Source organism: Acinonyx jubatus, chromosome E2 (assembly GCF_027475565.1).
Source record: "Acinonyx jubatus isolate Ajub_Pintada_27869175 chromosome E2, VMU_Ajub_asm_v1.0, whole genome shotgun sequence".
NCBI lineage: Eukaryota > Metazoa > Chordata > Mammalia > Carnivora > Felidae > Acinonyx > Acinonyx jubatus.
Window position 1 is genome coordinate 47,179,265 of NC_069396.1, and position 19,010 is coordinate 47,198,274.

A 19,010-nucleotide genomic window follows, 5' to 3' on the forward strand; every position below is an offset into this window, starting at 1 on the left:
ACGGGAAGGGGGCAAGTAGGGAGCCGGGGTCAGAAACTCAGGGGGCGGTGCCTTTGGGAGAAGAGAGGCGGGGCAAATTTCGAGGGGGGGAAAAGGGTGGGGCCTTGAGTTTAAAATGAAGTAAAGGGGCTGGGCTTGTGACCTACCGAGATGGGAAACCATAAGCAAAGCTTGGAGCCTGGACCTCCCTAAAGAGAGTGCAGATAGGGCCTAAGGCCCTCTGAGGCTTGGGGTCCCCAGAAAGGGAGGGGACTAGAATTCTCTAAAGAGAGAGTCTGTAATTCTGGCAGTGGGAGGGGTGCTGTTGGGAATCTTTAAAGGTTCAGGATAGGGAAGGGGAGTCTGGTACCCCCTAGGGGCAGCTGCGGAGAGGGGTGTAAGGAGGAGAACAGTTCTCTAGGAGCCCCTTGGAAGCCAAGTCTGTGGGTCAGGGGCAGAGTCTCGGTCCTGTGATGGACAGAGGCTACAACCTTCCGAGGAACAAGATTCTGCTTGTTGGACCCGGAACCCCAGCAGCACAGGGCCTTGAGAAGGTGAAACCCTTTGGGAAGGTGCAGGGTGGGCCTGGGGCCACAGAGCGGTCGGACCTGGGGCCTACTGCAGGATTAGCACTACCCTCCACCCAGAATCCTGAGCCTCTAGTGTGAGAAGTGGACACCTATGGGGGCTTCCAGCGTTTACACCAGTCAGGGAGCAAATTCTGATCAAATTCTCCCACTACTGTGAGCGAAGGATGAGGCCTGAGTCTAATTTAAGGGACTGCCCACTGCCTATGCGTCCCTCCCAACCGTGGTGGCGGTGGGGGGGGGGGGGTCCCAGCACCTCCGCTCTTGGGCTCTCCTTCACAAGTTGGTACCCGACTCCCGATTTCGCCTCCAGCACTGAGAACTCCAGGCCCCAGCGCCCCCCGCCCAGCACCTGTCCCGCTAGCCCCTCCCCTGCCGTCTTCCGATTGGCCGCGCGGACAGCGCCCCCTGGCGGCACCGGGCTCTGATTGGCGGGAAGTTCGCAGCCGCGGCTAAGACTGTGGAGAAAATGAGTCGGCCTCGGGCGGGGGCGGGGGGCGGGGCCGCGCCAAGCCGGACCCGCTGGACAGACGGCCCGCCTGGAGCGGGACTCCACGCCGGACACGATGCGGCGGCCTGGCCCCAGCGGCCGCCGCCCCCTCCTGCTGGTGCTGCTGCTGCCACTCTTCGCAGCCGCCGCCTCCGCCACCAGCCCCAGCCCCAGCGAGGCCGTCGAGGTTGCGGGGATCCCGGGCCGCCAGGCCGGGTAAGCCCCGCTGCGGCCCCTTCTTCCTTGTGCCCCCTCCATCCAATAAGTCTGGTGGTCCGTGAGGACCAGGACTTGCGGATTTAGGGGAATACGAACCCAGTGCTTCAGGGTAGGGATGAAAGAGCCAGAGCTCTTGGATTTGTTAGGGCCCTCTACTTTGCAGGGGTTAGAATCCGGGGAGTACTGAGATTTTGAGGCGAGGGAGTCCCCGCCGGTGTGATAGATGGATGTAGCCCCAGGGAATTCCAGGGGTTTTTTTGTTTGTTTGTTTTTTGTTTTTTTGTTTTTGTTTTTTTTCCGGAGAAGGGTCCCAGTTTATATGGGAATAGGGCTTTGAGTTTTCCTAAGATGATAGATGGGTGGGGCCCCCCAGCTAGGATGGGGTTCCCCAAGCTTCTTGGGCGCTTAAGGAGGAGCATGGGAGGTTATGAAGGGATTCTATGGTGGAGTTGAGATGTCCTGATTTTCTGGGGTTTGGGAACGACTGGATTAATTAAAGGGACCCTTGGGTTTTCCTAGTGACTTAGGAAGACGTGGACTTCGAGCCTGATGGCGGAGGGGCTTGCAAGGGGTTGTGCGGAGGGGGTTCCTCAGATTTCCTGAGGGTTGGGGATGCTCTTGTTTCCTAGAAAGAGGATCCCGGGCTTGAATGAGGTACCAGTGATTTCGCGGCAAAAGATCCAAAACTTCCTATAGATGCGGGGGTTATAGCCACCCTTCCTGTCTACGGGTGACGAGATCGAAGGAAGCAGTCTGCCTAGTACCCCCACCCCCCGCCCTGCGGCCCAGCGCTCCGTTACAAAGGCCCCGGGCTCTGCTCCCGCCTCGGTCTCTGCGAATGCGTTTAGTAACCCGAGCCGCGCCGGGGGCGGGGCCGGGAAGGGGTTAACGCAGAGAAAAGGCGGGAGGGATAACAGCAAGATCTGGGGTCCCGGAGGCTCCCATTCGGGCGGCCTCCTTCCCCACTGAGCCCCACCCGTCTGGAAAGAGTCATTGAGCCCGACGTCCCCTTCACAGCATCTCCCCACTGCCCTTCTCTCGGGGCCAGAGCGCGCGTCCTCGTCCCTCGTCCCCCTTAGCCTGGGGATAATGGATTTGTCTGGGGGGCCCCTTGGTTGCGACGCACTTGCGCTGGAGCTGAGGACTCCGCTACTCAGAATCTGAGACCCACTGAGCGGGGGATTTCTCAAAGAACTCCTTCCTCCTGGTCAGGCGGGAAACTGAGGCCCAAAGACAAGGAGATGCTGGCTCCAGGACACAGCGCGTGGAAGCGAGTTCCCTAGAACTCGGACCTTGGGATTCCCAGTTCTGGGCTGTGGCTCCTTCTGTATCCCCCTCCTCCTCCTCCTCAGCACCCCGCTGGACCCACAGTCAAAAAGAGGACCTCCCTCCCCAGCCGCTGAGGCCTGTGGAAGTGGCGCCACCTGCTGGCCATGCTCGGGATGATGGCTGAGTCAAGGACAGAGATGTGCGGGAGGGCGGGGTTCTAGATTCCCAGGCAGTACGGGCTTGGCAGTGAACTTAAAGATCCACTTTGCGTCATTTAAAAAAAAATTAAAAAATTAAGGCTTTAAAATGCCCTTACCAATAAGACTTTACCACTAAGCACTTGAGAAAACAAATTAAAGTAGGGTTGCTGCGACTTTCATGCGCAGAGAATCTAAGCCATTTTGCCTCCCACTGTGCAGATGGGGAAGCAGGCATCCAGCGCAGTGCCACAAATTGATTAAACATCTATTTCGAGTTGCTCTCAAGCCTTCTCTTGACTTTCCCTCCCCTACCCACCGTTGCCCTCTTTGGGCAGTTTGAGAGGGTTAGGGGTCTGAGTGACTTCCACCCCTGTTTACAGCGTGGCTGCTTGTCGGTGCTGCCCAGGCCAGTCGCCCAAGAGAAGTCGCTGCGTCAGAGGTGGGTTATTCTAGGTGGGGTATAGGCAGGGAGTGAAAGGGGGTAAGAGCAGAGGTGTCAGCCACTCCCTTCCCCACCTTTCATCCCAGCCGGAATGCTGGATGCACTTGGTGGAAAGACTTGGTCCCTTCCTTCTCCACTAAGTCCCTGGCTGTCTCCAAAGCCTCCTGCAGGGTCCAGAGCTGCCCGCCTGAAAAGTGTGCAGGCCCTCAGCAGTGCCTGACCCCAGTGCCCCACGTGCTGCCGAGCCCCAGCCCCAGCGCGAGGAAGAGACAGGTGTCCCTCAACTGGCAGCCACTGACGTGAGTGTGCAATCCCTCCCCTACCAGATGCTCAGGAGCTCCCAGCTCCCCGCCACCAGCCACCATTCCCGGCACACGTTTCTTTCTGCTCCCTGCATCTCTTTTCCTTTGGTCTCTCTCTGCCTCTCCCTGGCGACTTGGATCTCTGCTTCTATTTCTCCTTTTCGTGCCTATCGAAGTCTCTGTGTCTTTCAGTCTCCATCTCTCTGCCCCTGTCCCCATGTCCCTCTCTCTGTATTTGCTCTTTCCATCTCTGTCTCTTTCTGTTTCTCTCATTACCTGTCCCTTGCCCTCTCTGTCTCTCTGCGACTCTCTCTTTCTGCCTCTGCCTCTGTCTTCTTTGCTCTCTTTCTCTCCCTTCCTCATCTGTGTTTCTCCCCAAGCCTGTGAAGAACGTACAAGGTCTGGTCCCCGGAAAGGGATAGGGGTGGGGGGTGGGCAGAGCTGTTACTGGGAGATCTCGAGGCTCGAAAGGCCCGTTCCAGCTAGGGTTGGGTCGTGGGGAAAGGGGGTGTCAGTCTAACCGCGTTGACAGCGCCTCTGCCCTCTTCTATCCAGGCTTCAGGAGGCCCGAGCTCTGTTGAGACGAAGGCGGCCCCGTGGGCCAGGGGGCCGGGCACTGCTGAGAAGGAGGCCCCCACAGCGCGCCCCTGCCGGCCAGACCCGGGGTAAGAACATCCGCCCTTCCTCTGCCGGGGGGCAGGGGGGTGGGTTCCGGGCCAGATAAAGCCGTCTGGTTCCCACGGTCCAGCCGCCGCCTAGCTGCCCCCCGTTGTAGCTCAGCCCCCCAGGACACGGACCCTCTAGGGACCCTGGCGTCCGGCCATGCGAGGTGAGCCCGGGACAGGACCAGACGCCGGCCAGAGGCGCTGACCCGCGGGGGTGGGGCCGGGAAACCAGGCGTCCGGGCTCCCTGCGGCCGAAGAGGGGGGCGCTGTCCCGGCAGAGAGCGCAGCCCAACTAGCCCAGACAACAAAAGCGATTGTGCGGGTTGGCGCCTGCCCGGTCACCGAATGCCCAAAATTGCGGGGCGGCTGGGAGCCAAAGGCCTCCCCCTACTTCCACGACCCTCCCCCTGCCCTCCTCCCACTCCAGCTCTCGGCCCCTGGGCTAGCACAACCACCCTCTAAAGTCCCCCTCCTGTTGTGGCCTTCAGCCCAGATGTGTCCCCTTCTCCCTAAAGTCTTCCAGATGTGGGCATCCAGCCAGATGTGAGGACCCCCGCCCACAGCCTCAATCCACCGTTTGCTCTTTCTTATCCATTCTGACTTCTCCTACCAGGTGTGGGGTGCTGGCCAGATGTGGCTGCATCCCCAAACGTGCCCCCCAGCGTCCTGCCCACCATCCAGACCCTCAATTCTTTCATGTGCCCAGGTGCACCGACCCTTCTCCTCTCCCCCAGATGTGCCACCTGGCTGCCCAGATGTGCCATGACAGCCCCCTATCCAGATGAAGCCTCTTTCTCTGGGTCTAGGGCGGAGAATCAGCCTGTACCGGCCTCCCCAAATGTGGCCCCCACTCCTCTTTCCTCCTTATGGATTCGGCCCTGTCTAGGGGGAAACCGGCCCGCCCCCACCTGTTCCCTTCCCCGCCGCTCCCCTGCGGGCCCCATTCACTTGTTGGTGCGAGGCGGGGGCAGACGGGGCGCCCCCTCCCCCCTGCGAGTCTAGCGCCCAGCCTGCGCGCCTCTGGCTACGCGCCCAGCCCCACGCGCCCCCGCGCGGCCGCCGGGGAGGGAGTGGTGGGGAGGGGGGGGCCTGAGCGGGGGCGCGGCCGCCCTCCCCCGCAGGCGGGCGGGCGCGGCCGGGCCCCTCGGGCGGGCTGGGGCGGCGGCGCGGCGGAGCGCGGCGCTGCAGCCATGGCGGGCGGCGCGCGGGTGTCGCTATTGGTGCTGCTGGCGCTGCTCGGGCCGCAGCCCGTGCCGGGCCGGCCCCGAGAGCGCCTCCGCGTGCGCTTCACCCCCGCCGTGTGCGGCCTGCGCTGCGTCCATGGGCCCACCGGCTCCCGCTGTACCCCGACCTGCGCGCCCCGCAACACCACCAGCGTGGACAGCGGCGCGCCCGGCGGGGCGGCCCCGGGGGGACCCGGCTTCCGCGCCTGTGAGTGCGGGGTGGTGGTCCCGAGGGAGGGGTTCCCGGGGGGGGAGGATCCCCGGGGACGGGAGAGACAGTTCCCCCAGGAGAGGGAGCCCAGATTCTGTGTACGGTAGTGTTGGGGAATCCCTGGGGTATTAAGGAAGGGAGACTTAAATTCCTGGCTTTTGGGGTTGAGTCCTGAGGGTCCCGATTTTGCAAAGCAATGAGGGTTCGCAGGGACCTGTGGCGTCCCACGTGAGGGGACTGGGGCAGGCTTTCATGCGTTTGAGTCAAAGTGGGGGATACCAGAATTGAGGAGCCTGGGAGCTTTGGGGAAGGGGCCCCAATGCTGAGATTGTAAGGAGTCCTTGGAGACTAAGGGAGAGTTTCAGGGCCCCGAGGGGTGTCCCAGTTTCTTTATCTTTGGTTGGGAGGGGTTAGGAAAGGATGCGAATGCCTGTGAGGAGGGGGGTTGGGGTGAGGAAAGTTGATCGGCAGAGCTGAGGGGGACAGGGTCCCTAGAAGGAGGGTCTCTGCGGGACTCTGAGTTGCGAGGGTCGCACGTGGGAGAGAAACCCAGATAGGAGGCCTAGGGGAAGGGGCGCCCCCTGGGGGCAGAGGGGACAGGAGGGCGCGCACCAGGCACCCCTACAGATAGGGAGCCCCCTCGCCGGGTTCAGGTGAGGTGGGGAGGGCGGGTCACCTGTTGGCCCCAGGGTGCAGGGATGGGTGGGCTCTCTGGGTCGCGGCCTACCTGCCCCCAACCCCAGAGGCCCTCTGGAGTGGGGAGTGGGGGCCCCTGGCTCTGAGAACTCGCCCAGCCTGGCCCCTAGCCAATCCAGCCCTGGCCGGCGTGAGCTCATCTCCCGCCTGAGCCCCCGCCTGCTGCCACTCCCTCCCTCCTCCCCTTCCTCCCTCCTGCCTACACTCCCTCCCGGCCCAGCCCCAACGCGCCCGTGCCAGGCGCCGTGCCCAGGCGGGTGCCAAGCCCCTGGAGGCACAAGAGGGGCATGTGAAGGGGGGCTGACCTCGGCAGGACCCCAGTGTCCTCAGCTCCTTATTCCTCCAGAGGCGTGGGGCATGGAGTTGGCCGTGCCCATGTAGCAACACGTCCTGGGTGTGGGAGCCCCAAGGGAGCTGGGTGGGGGGCCAGCATTCAGACCAAGAGAAGGCGGAGAAATGCCCGAGGAGGCTGGGAAATGCCCTGAGACCTAGCTGGATTACCATGCCTGCCAGCAGAGACCCTTGCTATTTTGGAATCTTGATTCCTAGTTAAGCCTCTCAGGCTACTCAATTAAGGACCCTTATTAGGACACTCTGGAGTCCTGCCTGGCCTGACTCTCCTAACTAGGGGAGCCCAGAGTCTCAGCCTTCAGACCCTAAGCCTCCTCCCCACCCCTATCAACAGACTCCAGAGACCAGCCCCTCCAGTAAAGTTCCCTCCCATTCTTCTGATGTAATCCCCCAAACTGTGCCCCTCACCAGACAACTCTGTAGTATTGTCCCTCAGCTATTCCTCCCTGCTTCCCACAGAAACCCTAGACTACAGACCCTATGTAGTGATAATTCCACTCCCCAGTTGAATTCTCTTTCCACAAAAGACTTCCATTCTCTTATATTTCCAACTAAGTGCCATCGGATTCCCGATTCCTGTCTTTCCAAGCCTCGCTTTTCCAGCTGACCGCCCTCCCCAGGAACTTCTGATCCATCTATCTTCAGAGAACCCCAGAGGGTCTTGCTCAGCTGATTCTCACAAGAAGACTCTCCACAGATACTGTGACTGCCCCCCTAGGCAGCCATTCATCCAAAGACTTGGGCACCTAATCCCTTAGTTGAGAGGGGATGTGAGATCCACAGTATCTTAGAATCTTCTCAGACAATTGAGGCTCTTGTGTGCTGGGGACTCCCAGGGAATCCCATTTCTCCATGTAAATCCTTTTCTCAGCACCCTCAAACTAGCTGTCCCCTAGAAGGCACTAGAGTCCTGTTTTCTGGGCAACTTCCCCAAAGGATTTAACGGACTTCTTCTGTTGAAAGGGAGCTTCGGTTTCTTCTGAGCTAGGCTCTCTTTCCATTCTAGAAACCTTAAGCCATCTTTGAATCCCAGAGTACTGCACTCTATCTGATCTCCTTCCAGGAGTCCAGTCTCTTTACCCTTCTAAATTGAAGGGGCTCCCTCTACGCTTTCCCTGTCTCCAGTGTGTGGCTCAGAATCCCACACACGCCTTCCTGGACGGCCCCAGCCGCCTGCCCCCTTCCTCCCCTCCGCACAGCTGTCTCCAGCTGTTCTCTGCAGCCCCGGGGGAGAAAGGGAGGGGGTGCCCTCGCAGGATACGTCCGGCCTTCTTTGGCTCAGCGGGCTCGGGGCTCCCCAAGGGTCCGGAATGCGGAGCCGCCGCCCTACCCCCGCCGCACCCCTCTCTTTGTTTACCCCGCCGCACAGCTGGCAGAGCCCCGCCCAGAGGTGGCCTGGGGCCCAGCGAGGGCGCGCAGAGGGGAGAGGAGGCGCGTTCCCGTCGCGGCCCCGCCCCCGGGCGACAGGAGGCGGGAAGGCAGAGCTAGAACTCTGGAGCGGGAGCCGGAGGGGAGGTGGGCGGAGACAAAGCGTGGTGGGTGGGGCTAGGACGCCCAGATAGCCGAGGAGGTGGGGCGGGAGGAGCGTGAGCCCGAGAGCCCGGGGAAATCCGCGTGAGGAAAGGAAGGTGGGCGGGGCTAAAGGCAGCAGGTTAAACACCTAGATAGGCGAGCTTTAGAATCCCGGGGGTAGAAGGTAATGTGGGCAAGGCTCTTAGAAGGCGAGGCATAGCCAGTGGGCGGAGATTGAGTCTCGTGGACCTGGCCAGACGGAATGTGCGCGTGCCTAGAATGCTAAAGAGACAGAGTTGGGAAAGGGGAGTGGTGTTAGGGGGTGGCCAAAACGTTGATTTAGGCAATGGAAGAGACCAGCGCCGGGTCTGCGTAGCTAGAACAGCAAAAAATCCAGCCTGGTGAAAAGATGGGCGGGGCTAAGTGCTAAGGAAAGAACTTGAGTGGTCGCGGCTGAGCCAATGGGCGGGGACAGCGCTGCCTGGGTGGGGCTGGAACACGGTGGACTCGACCTCAAAGTGGGACTCGAGAGAAAGGGCGGAGTGACCTGAAAGTGAAGAGCGGGAGGGCGTGGTGAACTGACCCAGTGGGAGGAGCTATACCAGAGGGCTGTAAGACCGGACCCAGCCAATGCAGGTGGTCTGGGTGGGTGGGGGTGACACAGGACAGCTCAAGGCGGAGCGGCTTACAACCACTAGGTGACAACGTTAGGGACTGAGTTAGCCTCTCTCCTCCCCCTCCCCCCCAGTCCTGTGTCCCTTGATCTGTCACAACGGCGGTGTGTGCGTGAAGCCTGACCGCTGCCTCTGTCCCCCGGACTTCGCTGGCAAATTCTGCCAGCTGCATTCCTCAGGCGCCCGGCCACCGGCCCCAGCCATGCCAGGTCTCACCCGCTCGGTGTACACCATGCCACTGGCCAACCACCGCGACGACGAGCACGGTGAGGAGGGCGCGGCCAGGGTCCCCTCTGATCCCTCTGTCCACTACCTCGCCGTTTCTCTTACCCCCATCTTTCCTGCCTTCCCCTAAGTACCCTTCTCCAGTGCGCCCTTCCGCCCATTCCTAGTCCCATTCCGTAAGAACTGGGGTGTAGACACCCCTTTGCCCCGCCGTGCCTCCCTCCAGGAGTGGCGTCCATGGTGAGCGTCCACGTGGAGCACCCGCAGGAGGCGTCCGTGGTGGTGCACCAGGTGGAGCGTGTGTCCGGCTCTTGGGAGGAGGCGGACGCCGAGGCAGTGGCACGGGCGGAGGCGGCGGCGCGGGCGGAGGCGGCGGCGCCCTACACGGTGCTGGCACAGAGTGCGCCGCGCGAGGACAGCTATTCGGATGCCTCGGGCTTCGGTTACTGCTTTCGAGAGCTGCGCGGAGGCGAAGTGAGCAGAGGCGGGTGGGGAGGGGCCCGGAGCGTGCCACCACGCGGGGGCGCGCTCACCCAACACTTTTCCCACAGTGTGCGTCCCCGCTGCCCGGGCTCCGGACGCAGGAGGTGTGCTGCAGAGGGGCCGGCTTGGCCTGGGGCGTTCACGACTGTCAGGCATGCTCGGAGCACCTGGGTAAGTCCCAGGACGTCCCTGAGGTGCTTGGAGCTGGGGAGAGGTGATAACCCCGTGGCTCCTGGTACCCTGCCCATAGACAAACCCTGTTCACAAATTCTAACCACACGTACCCTGTTGTGGGGATCATTTCCAGTCTAGATCTATCCATACCGCTCTGGTACCGCCCACTCCACTTTCTGACTTTGTTTACTCTGTTCTCACCCCACATTTATACCATGGCCCCACTCATAAATTTCTGGAACCTCCCACGTTGCCTTCTGCCAGACGGCTTATCTCAGGCTCACCTTGCACTCAAGCCACACTCATCTTTTAATCTCTCCCATCCCTCTTTTGTCCCCGCCCATCTATTTTGGCTCCGCCCGCCCCTGGCCCACCCCTCTCTTCTCTCCACAGGCATTTCCGACCGAGTGGGCACCCCAGATGGACCGTGTTCAACCGGCTTTGAAAGGGTTAATGGGTCCTGCCAAGGTGAGCGGGGGCAGGAGTGGGAAGGGCTTGGCTCTACGAGCCGGGCTGGCAGGGAGCTCCCATCCCTGATGCCCCTGAGCCCACGGCATTCCTCCTAGATGTGGATGAGTGCGCGACCGGCGGGCGCTGCCAGCACGGGGAGTGTGCAAACACGCACGGTGGGTACACGTGCGTGTGTCCGGACGGCTTCCTGCACGACTCGTCCCGCAGCAGCTGCATCTGTGAGCCACGGGAGAGGGTTGAGGCTGGATTGCCCGCCTGTCCGCCAGGCCCTCAGACCCCATACCAGAGCACCCCCGGGGTTTTTAATTGCCTTAGACTCCCACGATCCCCCCAGACTCCCGGGTCCCCCCAGTCACTCTTATTAGACACCCCCCCCCCCCCAGAACGTCTCGGATTCTTACATACTCTCAGACTCCTTGGACCTTCTTCAGCCCCTCTAAGAACCCCTCAAACTTTTAGATCCATATCCCTTCCGATCTTCAGACTTCCTTTAGCTTTTCTCAGGCCCCCAAATCCCTTCCTCTCCCTCGACCACTAGACCTTCTGCAGACCTTGAGATCCTTCTCAGATTCTCCCATTGCCCCCTCAGGCCCTAAACCTTTCTCACACCTCCAGACCCCTCACCTCTCCTGAATGGCCTTTACAGACTTCTTCTGAATGGCCTTTACACCCACCAACCCCTCCCGGGGACCATCCTCCTGTCTCCCAGATCCCTTCGCCCCCACCGTTCCCTATAGTCGAAAGCCCGCCCTGAAGAATTTCCTCCCCCACCCCCAGCCCAGCACGTGATCTCAGAGGCCAAAGGGCCCTGCTTCCGCGTCCTCCGCGACGGTGGCTGCTCCCTGCCCATTCTGCGCAATATCACCAAGCAGATCTGCTGCTGCAGCCGCGTGGGCAAAGCCTGGGGTCGAGGCTGCCAGCTCTGCCCACCGTTTGGCTCAGGTGAGCAGCCTCCTGCCCGGCCTATTTCTAGACTTGACTAAATGCGGTGCCCACACTAGGTGCCCCAGGCCCTCAGATCCCCAGAGTGGACTCCACCAGGGTTCCACCTCACCTTTGGCCACCCCCACCCACCCCTGAGACAAACCCCTTCGCATCAACCCCAGCCTTGACTACCCCTAGCCCTTGAGGTATGCTGCCTGCCCAACCCTGTCCCCAAGCTTTGGCCAAGTCTGGAGTTCCAGAGATCCTGCCTTCAGTCTAAGCTCCGTCCCCACCCCAGATATGCCCTTCCCAGAGACAGTCCCCTGGCAGTGTAGCTTCTACCTAAAAACCAGACCCTTCAACAAACCAAAGCAGATCCCACCCTCAACCCCTGTCCCTGTCACTCTCCCAAATAGGAAAAAACATCCTTGGTCCCACTCATACCCTCAGGGACGTCCCATTCTTTGGCCAGTGTACCACCCCAAACCAACATCCAACCCAAACCCCTGACACACACCCAGGCCAAGCCTTGCCCCCAGTCAAGGCCAGATTCTAGATTCCTCTTCTGTCTCATTCCTTCCTGCTTTCATGCCCTCTCTCTGCCCCTCTCCCTCCCTTTCTTGTTCCTAGAGGGTTTTCGGGAGATCTGTCCAGCTGGCCCTGGCTACCACTACTCGGCCTCTGATCTCCGCTACAACACCAGACCCCTGGGCCAGGAGCCACCCCGAGTGTCCCTCAGCCACCGGGCTCCACCCTCCACCTCTCGGCCACCCACAGGTGAGCTGGCTTCTGGAGGAAGAGGTGTCATCTCTGAGGGGCTGCCCTAGCCTCATAAGGAGGGGGACACCCAAATCCAGCTCTCCATTCATTGATATTCCTTTGTTTTTTGTTTTTTGTTTTTTTAACCAGGCTTTCTGCCCACACACCGTCCAGAACCCCGACTTGAGCCAAGGCCGGGCCCTGAGCTTCCCCTGCCCAGCATTCCTGCCTGGTCTGGTCCTGAGATCCCCGAATCAGGTGCAGTAGAGGGGATCGAGGGCATCAATGGGGGTATCACAGGTGGGGGTTCTAGCGGGGAGCTCCAAGGTGAAGATTCCAGGTTAGGGATGTTACAGCCAGAGGACTTAAGGAATGTGTGGGAAGAGAGAAAGATTTGGAGAGCTGAGTGTTGGGTAACATTAGGAGCTGGTGTCAGACAGGCCTGGGTTCAAGTTCTCACTTGATTGCACAAGTCATTTAACCTCTCTGAGCCTCAGTGTCCTTATCTGTAAAATGAGGATCATTGTGAGGATTCACTGAACTATCCCTGAAGAGTCTGCCACATAGTAAGTGCTGAGTTAATGTTGGACAATTGTTTTTCACACAGAGGGCACTAAGAACGTATCTAGGTCAGAGGACCGGAAAGCAAATATTCAGAAATGGAGACTTTGGGGGTGGCAATAAGGGGAATTCAGGCAGAGGATCTGATGAGAAGTCCCATAATAAAGGAGCGGAGGATCAGAGGTGGAAGAGGGGTGGGGAGGGACAGACATGAGGGTGTCTTAGGCAGAGCGTCTGAAGGAATTGTACGGGGGTGAAAGGGACAGAGGATTCAGAGATGGGGGAACCCTCGCTGACTGGACTCCCCAGGTCCCTCTGCGGGCGTGTGTCAGCGCAATCCCCAGGTCTGCGGCCCAGGACGCTGCATCCCCCGGCCCAGTGGCTACACCTGCGCGTGCGATTCGGGTTTCCGGCTCAGCCCGCAGGGCACACACTGCGTCGGTGAGCCGGACAGAGAGGGTGGACGGAGGCGGGGCGGGGAATCTCTGCCAACCTCCTCCTGACCAGCCCCTTCCTGGCCCTCAGACGTGGACGAATGCCGCCGCGTGCCCCCGCCCTGTGCCCCCGGGCGCTGTGAAAACACGCCAGGCAGCTTCCATTGCGTGTGCGGCCCGGGCTTCCGAGCCGGCCCGCGGGCTACGGAGTGCTTGGGTGAGAAATCCGCCCTGCCCAGCTCCAGGCTCCACCCCTGCCCGGGTCTCCCTCCAGCAGTTCCCGCTCTCCCACGGTTCCCCACGCTCCCGGTCCCGCCCCCAGACCCGCTCCAGCTCTCCCTTCGGCCCCACCACGGCTTCTTCCCCGCCCAGCCGGCTTTTCCCGACGGGGCGGGTCCCTGCTGTAGCCGACTTCTCTCCCCAACCCTGTCCCGCTGCGCTCCTCCCTTGGCCCCGCCCCCACCATATTTCCAACTAGCTCCCGCCCTCCCTCAGGCCCCGCCCCTGTTCTACAACCGCGGCAACCTAGCACCTGACTCCTGATTCCTAACCTGCCGCACCTGGGCCCAGTACTCTAAACGCCCCTTGCCTCGCTTCTGCCCTCCCTTGGTTCGGTCCCCATAGCCGCCCTTCCCTCCATTGCCCTGCCTAGATCCTGCCTTTCCCAAATTGCCCCCCCCTCACGGTTCCCCTCTCCGCCTCTGCCCTGCCCGGCTCCCCAGTCCTCATCTTGCCCTTCCTTCTCACCTGCCCCGCCCCCCCCCCCCCCCCCCCGGTCCGCCTACGCCTCAATCCTACCCATTCCTTGCTCTCCTTACTGTCCCTGACTGTCCCTGGCTCGCTCCCCAGTTGGGCCCAGGCCCAAGTCTGGCTCCGCCCCTGCCCTCCCCTCCTTCCATCCTCCCAGAGCCCTCGGAGGGCGGGCGTGGGGGCCGTGAGGGGGAGTGTCTGCCCCAGTCTGAACCTCCGGGTTTGTGACTACAGACGTGGACGAGTGCCACCGCGTGCCGCCGCCGTGTGACCGCGGGCGCTGCGAGAACACTCCAGGCAGCTTCTTGTGCGTGTGCCCCGCTGGGTACCAGGCTGCTCCCCACGGAGCCGGCTGCCAGGGTGAGGAACTGACAGGGACAGAGGGGAAGGGGATGTGCGGGGAAGGGTAGAGTGGCAGTGATGAGGGATGGAGAAACTGAGCAAGAGGCAGGGGGAGGCTGATTGCTGCGAGACGGGGCGGGGGGAGGGGGCAAGTTCTGAGAACCAGACACCTAGCCTGATGGCTGTAGAGACACAGTGACACGGGGACGGAGAGGCCAAGTGATCGAAAACAGAAAAGCTGAGTCATTGAGGATGGAGAAGCTGGAGGATGGAGAGAGATGTCAGTTCTGGGGGAAGGGGGTAGAGTTATGGAGAACAGGACAGAAAGAAGCCGACTGATGCTGACTAGAGTTCTAGGAGGCGGACAGGAAGCTTGGGGATTGAACAGGTAGAGGGATGTAGGGTGGAGAATTTGAATAATGGGGAATGGGGGGCAGAACGAGACAGACAAGGAGGCAGACTGATGGAGGTCAGGGAGGCAGAGGGGAGCACGGGGTGGGGGACATAAAGGTGTGACTCTGGGCCCCTTGTCCCGGGCAGATGTGGACGAGTGCACGCAGAGCCCAGGCCTTTGTGGCAGAGGGGTCTGTGAGAACCTGTCTGGCTCTTTCCGCTGTGTTTGCCCGCCTGGCTTCCGGGGCTCGGCGTGTGAAGAAGATGTGGATGAGTGTGCCCAAGAACCACCGCCCTGCGGGCCAGGCCGCTGTGACAACACGGCTGGCTCCTTCCACTGTGCCTGCCCTGCTGGCTTCCGCTCCCAAGGACCGGGGGCCCCGTGCCAAGGTGAGGGTGCCGAATACAAGCCCACTCCACCCCCGTTTGCTGTGGGGACTGGAAAGAGACATGGTTGGGGTCAGAGAGGCAGAGTAATGGGGCTTGGTGATGGAGGACAGGGGCAGAGGAGTACTGAGAGGGTGGGGAGGGTCTGATTCAAGTCTTCTCCCCTTTCTGCAAATATGAGGGTGCTCTCCCTTCCGCCTCCCTTTTGGAATGATACTTTTGTGCTTGTGGGAACCCTAGGGAGGGGACAACTGACATGGGGAGGGCAACATGCAGGAGGTGGTGCCCTAGCTTCACCCTGGCAGCTGGAGAGACCCTCCCTGGGGAAACAGGGAAGGAATCTGTTCTCCTGGGAGATGGGATGAGCCTGGGCAAAGTCCAAGAGACTGCCCCCAGACTGCAATGTTGGGGTAGGTGGTGATGGCAATGGAGATGTTTGGGTCTAGGCCCCTTTCTCAGCCCCACTGTTCCCCTCTGCCCCAGATGTGGACGAGTGTGCCCGTAGCCCCCCGCCCTGTGCCTATGGCCGGTGTGAGAACACAGAAGGTGGCTTCCAGTGTGTCTGTCCCACCGGCTTCCAACCCAACGCTGCCGGCTCTGAGTGCGAGGGTGAGGCCGGGGAGGGAGGGAGGCATGAGGATGGGTGAGGGGGGCTTTGGGCTGCTCCTTCAAGGCCACCTTCTCCCCTGCCCCCCAGATGTGGATGAGTGTGAGAATCATCTGGCATGTCCTGGACAGGAGTGTGTGAACTCACCTGGCTCCTTCCAGTGCAGAGCCTGTCCTGCTGGTCACCACCTACACCATGGCCGATGCACTGGTGAGACCAAGCCCTGGCTATGACCTTAGACCTGCACCGTGACCCCTGACCTGGCCCATTATCTCCTGACCTGGACCTCAATCCTCTGGACCCTGACCCTCAGAGTCTGATTGTGACTCTTGACCTAGATTATGGGCCTCTGACCCATATTGCAAGTCCTGGCCTGGACCACCACCCTTGACTCTGAATGTGACTTCTGATTCTGTGGCCCCTGAACCCTCAACCTGTCTGTGACATTTGAACCTAACCATTACCCCTGATAAACTCTCCCTACAACCCTGATAGCAATTGTAACCCTTCTGATCCTGACTGTCCCTTGACCCTGAATGTGACCTGTGACTCCTAAACTTGACCATGACATTTGACCTAACCGTAACTCCTGACCATAACCCTTGACTCTCTGTGACCTTTGATCTTGTCTCTTTCATTGACCCTGCCCATTCTCAGAATACCTTCCCTGGCGTATTGGGTTCATGATCCCTGACCCTGACCCCTGACTAGAGGCAGAATTCTGGGCTCTGACTGTTACCTCTGACCTGAATTGGTCTCAGATTCCAGTCACTGACTCTAACCCCTGATTTAACAGAATGCCATCCAATCATCTTGGTTTATAATACCTGACCTCTTACCCTAATTAATTTCTGACCCCAGTCCTCATCCAGAGTCCCTTCACGGACTCCAGGATCCTGGCACAGGGAGTTGCCAGAAAACCTGACCTACAAGACCCCCAGTTATGGTCGCCAGAATCAGGGAATCTTGGTCTCTCCAACCTGCTCCTGCTATGGACCTTTCAGCTCATATCCAACTCAAGACACTACCCACCAACTTCTCTAGAACCCTCTGCCACAAGAGGATCCATCCAGCGTCCCTAAACCAGACCCCTCCCTCCCTTTTTTTTTGAGACAGAGACAGAGCATGAGCAGGGGAGGGGCAGAGAGAGAGAGAGGGAGACACAGAATCTGAAGCAGGCTCCAGGCTCTGAGCTGTCAGCACAGAGCCCTACGAGGGGCTTGAACTCACGGACTGTGAGATCATGACCTGAACTGAAGTCGGATGCTTAACCGACTGAACCACCCAGGCGCCCCAAACCAGACCCTTTCTGAAACCCCTGTTCCCACAGATGTGGACGAGTGCAGTTCGGGTGCCTCCTGCGGCCCCCATGGCCACTGCACCAACACCGATGGCTCCTTCCGCTGCAGCTGCGCGCCGGGCTACCGGGCGCCGTCGGGTCGGCCTGGGCCCTGCGCAGGTGGGCAGGGTGGGGAGAGGGCGGCGAGAGGACCGGAGAACCTGGGGGTAGGGTCCGGGCTCCTGGACAAAGCCCGATGGGGAGGTAGAAGCTCGACTAAAAGGATGTGGGTGGGGCTTAGAAACCCGCCCTCTAGGGTGTGGCTAGGGGCGGAGTTGATGCTTCTTGGGCCAGGACCCCGCAGCCCTATTTCTCCCATACCCTAGATGTGAACGAGTGTTTAGAGGGAGACTTTTGTTTTCCCCACGGCGAGTGCCTCAACACCGACGGCTCCTTTGCCTGCACTTGTGCCCCCGGCTACCGGCCCGGACCCCGCGGAGCCTCTTGCCTCGGTCCGTACCCAGGCTGGGCCTGGACCGGGAAAGGGTGGGCTTTCACCCAGAAAACCGGGACGGGGAGAGGGCGGAGGCGGCGCCTGACGTTTTGGACTGAGGTCTCAAAGCGTCAAAGCGGGGCTTGTGGAGCCTCTTGGCGTCGGCCAGGGAGGGGAGGGGTTTGGAGGGGGAAAGGCGGAGTCGGGATAAACTGCTCCGTGATTGGAAAGGACGGGGCCTGAACGCGTCGGAGGGGTGGGGCTTTCAGGGAAAGGAGGAGCCTAAGGCAGCCTGGGGGCGGAGGGGGGTGGGAAGAAGGGGAGACCTCAGCCAGAGAGGCGGGGCAAGGGCGGTGGAGGGGCTTGCCCGAGAATGGTAAGCCGAGGAGGTGGTCCGCGGTTTCGGACACTGTCCTGCAGATGTGGACGAGTGCAGCGAGGAGGACCTCTGCCAGAGCGGCATCTGTACCAACACCGACGGCTCCTTCGAGTGCGTGTGTCCTCCCGGACATCGCGCCGGCCCAGACCTCGCCTCCTGCCTGGGTGAGAGGCGCCTGCCCGGCCTGATCCCTGCCCCTTGCCTCTCCGGCTCTGCCATTTGCCTCCCCTCCACTGCTTCCTCCCTTCCCCGCTTCTGACTCTCCTCTCCCTTCCTTAACTCCCCCCACCTGTTCTTATTTGCCTCCCAGCCTCCCCTGTTTCCCGCATCTGACTGCTCTGCCTCCTTTCTCAGACATAGACGAGTGTCGAGAGCGGGGCCCGGCCCTGTGCGGGTCCCAGCGTTGTGAGAATTCCCCTGGCTCCTACCGCTGTGTCCGAGACTGCGACCCTGGCTACCACGCGGGACCTGAGGGCACCTGTGACGGTGAGACTACTCTCCTTCCCCGCTCCTGTCTCTAGAACTAGTTGCTGGAATGAGCTCCCTTGGGGATGGAGTAGGAGCACCCTGCCTTCCGGACTTGAGGGGAGGGAAGGAGCCGTCAACCAATGCATTTAACTGTGTCCCCATCTCTGTGGTGGAAATAAGCCACCAGGGTGTCCTTGCATTTTCCCCTGGAGGTGAGGTGGGAAATGGGGGTGGAGGGGAGGGGAGACACTCCTACCAGATACCAGGCCAAGCCTCACTTCCAGAAGCAGCCCTCTCTGCTCCTCTAGCTCAGTGCACATTTTAGGCTGGACCCCAGCAAGACATCTCCTCCAGGAAGAACTGTTAGCGCCTCCACAGCTTCCAGTGGGTTTCTTTCTCTCTGGGTCCCTTGAAGCCTGCCTTCTTTCACCTTCCACCACTCCCTCTACTTCCAGCTGCCCTCCCGGTCACTGAGAGGGGCCCAACCGGGGGCTGTCCTGGGCCCATCCTTTCCCAGTTCAAAATTCCCCAGGTTCCACCATGCTGGGCCTTGCCCGTTTAAACCCCACCTCCCAAGTTCTATTCCAAGTCTCTCCGGATTCTGTGCTTTCCCCCATTCTTCAGACTTCTCCAGCGCCCCTGCCCCGCCCCAAACGTGTCCGCCCACCCCTTCCAGTCCCAGACCTTGCCTGCCCTTCTCATTCCTTATGCCTTCCCCCACACCCTCCTCCCTCCCTTCCCAACCCCCCTGCCCTGTTTCCCCACCAGGCTCCAGCGGGGTACTGATGAGACAGGAGGTTGGGGCTAATGGAAAGATTTGTTTTTGCATAGTGTGTGGGTCAACATTTTGGGGAGCAGATGAAATGACTGTGGGCTATCTTTGGCTCTCTGGCTGCCAGAACTCTGATCCGTGAAAGCCTAGTTTCAGGGGACTTCGTTCGCTCATTCTGCAGGAATTCATTAAGCACCTACTGTGTGCCAGACAGTGGCAATGAGCCAAACAAAATCAATGCCCTCACGGAGCTGACGGTGGGGGAGTAGGAGTGGGGGGAGGGAGAGAC

The 19,010-nt window shown here is 60.6% G+C and overlaps 1 protein-coding gene across 3 annotated transcripts in view; it reads left to right on the forward strand.

Moving 5' to 3' along the window:
- Positions 1–1,020: 1,020 nt before the first annotated feature.
- Positions 1,021–19,010, forward strand: part of LTBP4 (latent transforming growth factor beta binding protein 4) — a 28,350-nt gene continuing 10,360 nt past the window's right edge. The window contains exons 1-22 of one of the 3 annotated variants that reach the window (XM_053210034.1): positions 1,021–1,272; positions 3,125–3,183; positions 3,357–3,485; positions 4,044–4,153; positions 8,895–9,086; positions 9,272–9,519; positions 9,597–9,699; positions 10,096–10,170; positions 10,269–10,391; positions 10,951–11,115; positions 11,728–11,874; positions 12,007–12,114; positions 12,727–12,858; positions 12,943–13,068; positions 13,836–13,961; positions 14,484–14,726; positions 15,207–15,332; positions 15,421–15,540; positions 16,661–16,789; positions 16,996–17,121; positions 17,523–17,645; positions 17,836–17,967. In XM_053210034.1, coding sequence (XP_053066009.1) covers positions 1,036–1,272; positions 3,125–3,183; positions 3,357–3,485; positions 4,044–4,153; positions 8,895–9,086; positions 9,272–9,519; positions 9,597–9,699; positions 10,096–10,170; positions 10,269–10,391; positions 10,951–11,115; positions 11,728–11,874; positions 12,007–12,114; positions 12,727–12,858; positions 12,943–13,068; positions 13,836–13,961; positions 14,484–14,726; positions 15,207–15,332; positions 15,421–15,540; positions 16,661–16,789; positions 16,996–17,121; positions 17,523–17,645; positions 17,836–17,967 — 3,079 coding nt within the window. In that variant the 5' untranslated portion in view covers positions 1,021–1,035. Of the gene's footprint in view, positions 1,273–3,124; positions 3,184–3,346; positions 3,486–4,043; positions 4,154–5,301; positions 5,585–8,894; positions 9,087–9,271; positions 9,520–9,596; positions 9,700–10,095; positions 10,171–10,268; positions 10,392–10,950; positions 11,116–11,727; positions 11,875–12,006; positions 12,115–12,726; positions 12,859–12,942; positions 13,069–13,835; positions 13,962–14,483; positions 14,727–15,206; positions 15,333–15,420; positions 15,541–16,660; positions 16,790–16,995; positions 17,122–17,522; positions 17,646–17,835; positions 17,968–19,010 lie in introns of those variants that run through there. The other 2 variants (XM_053210035.1, XM_053210036.1) reach the window with 2 other exon arrangements.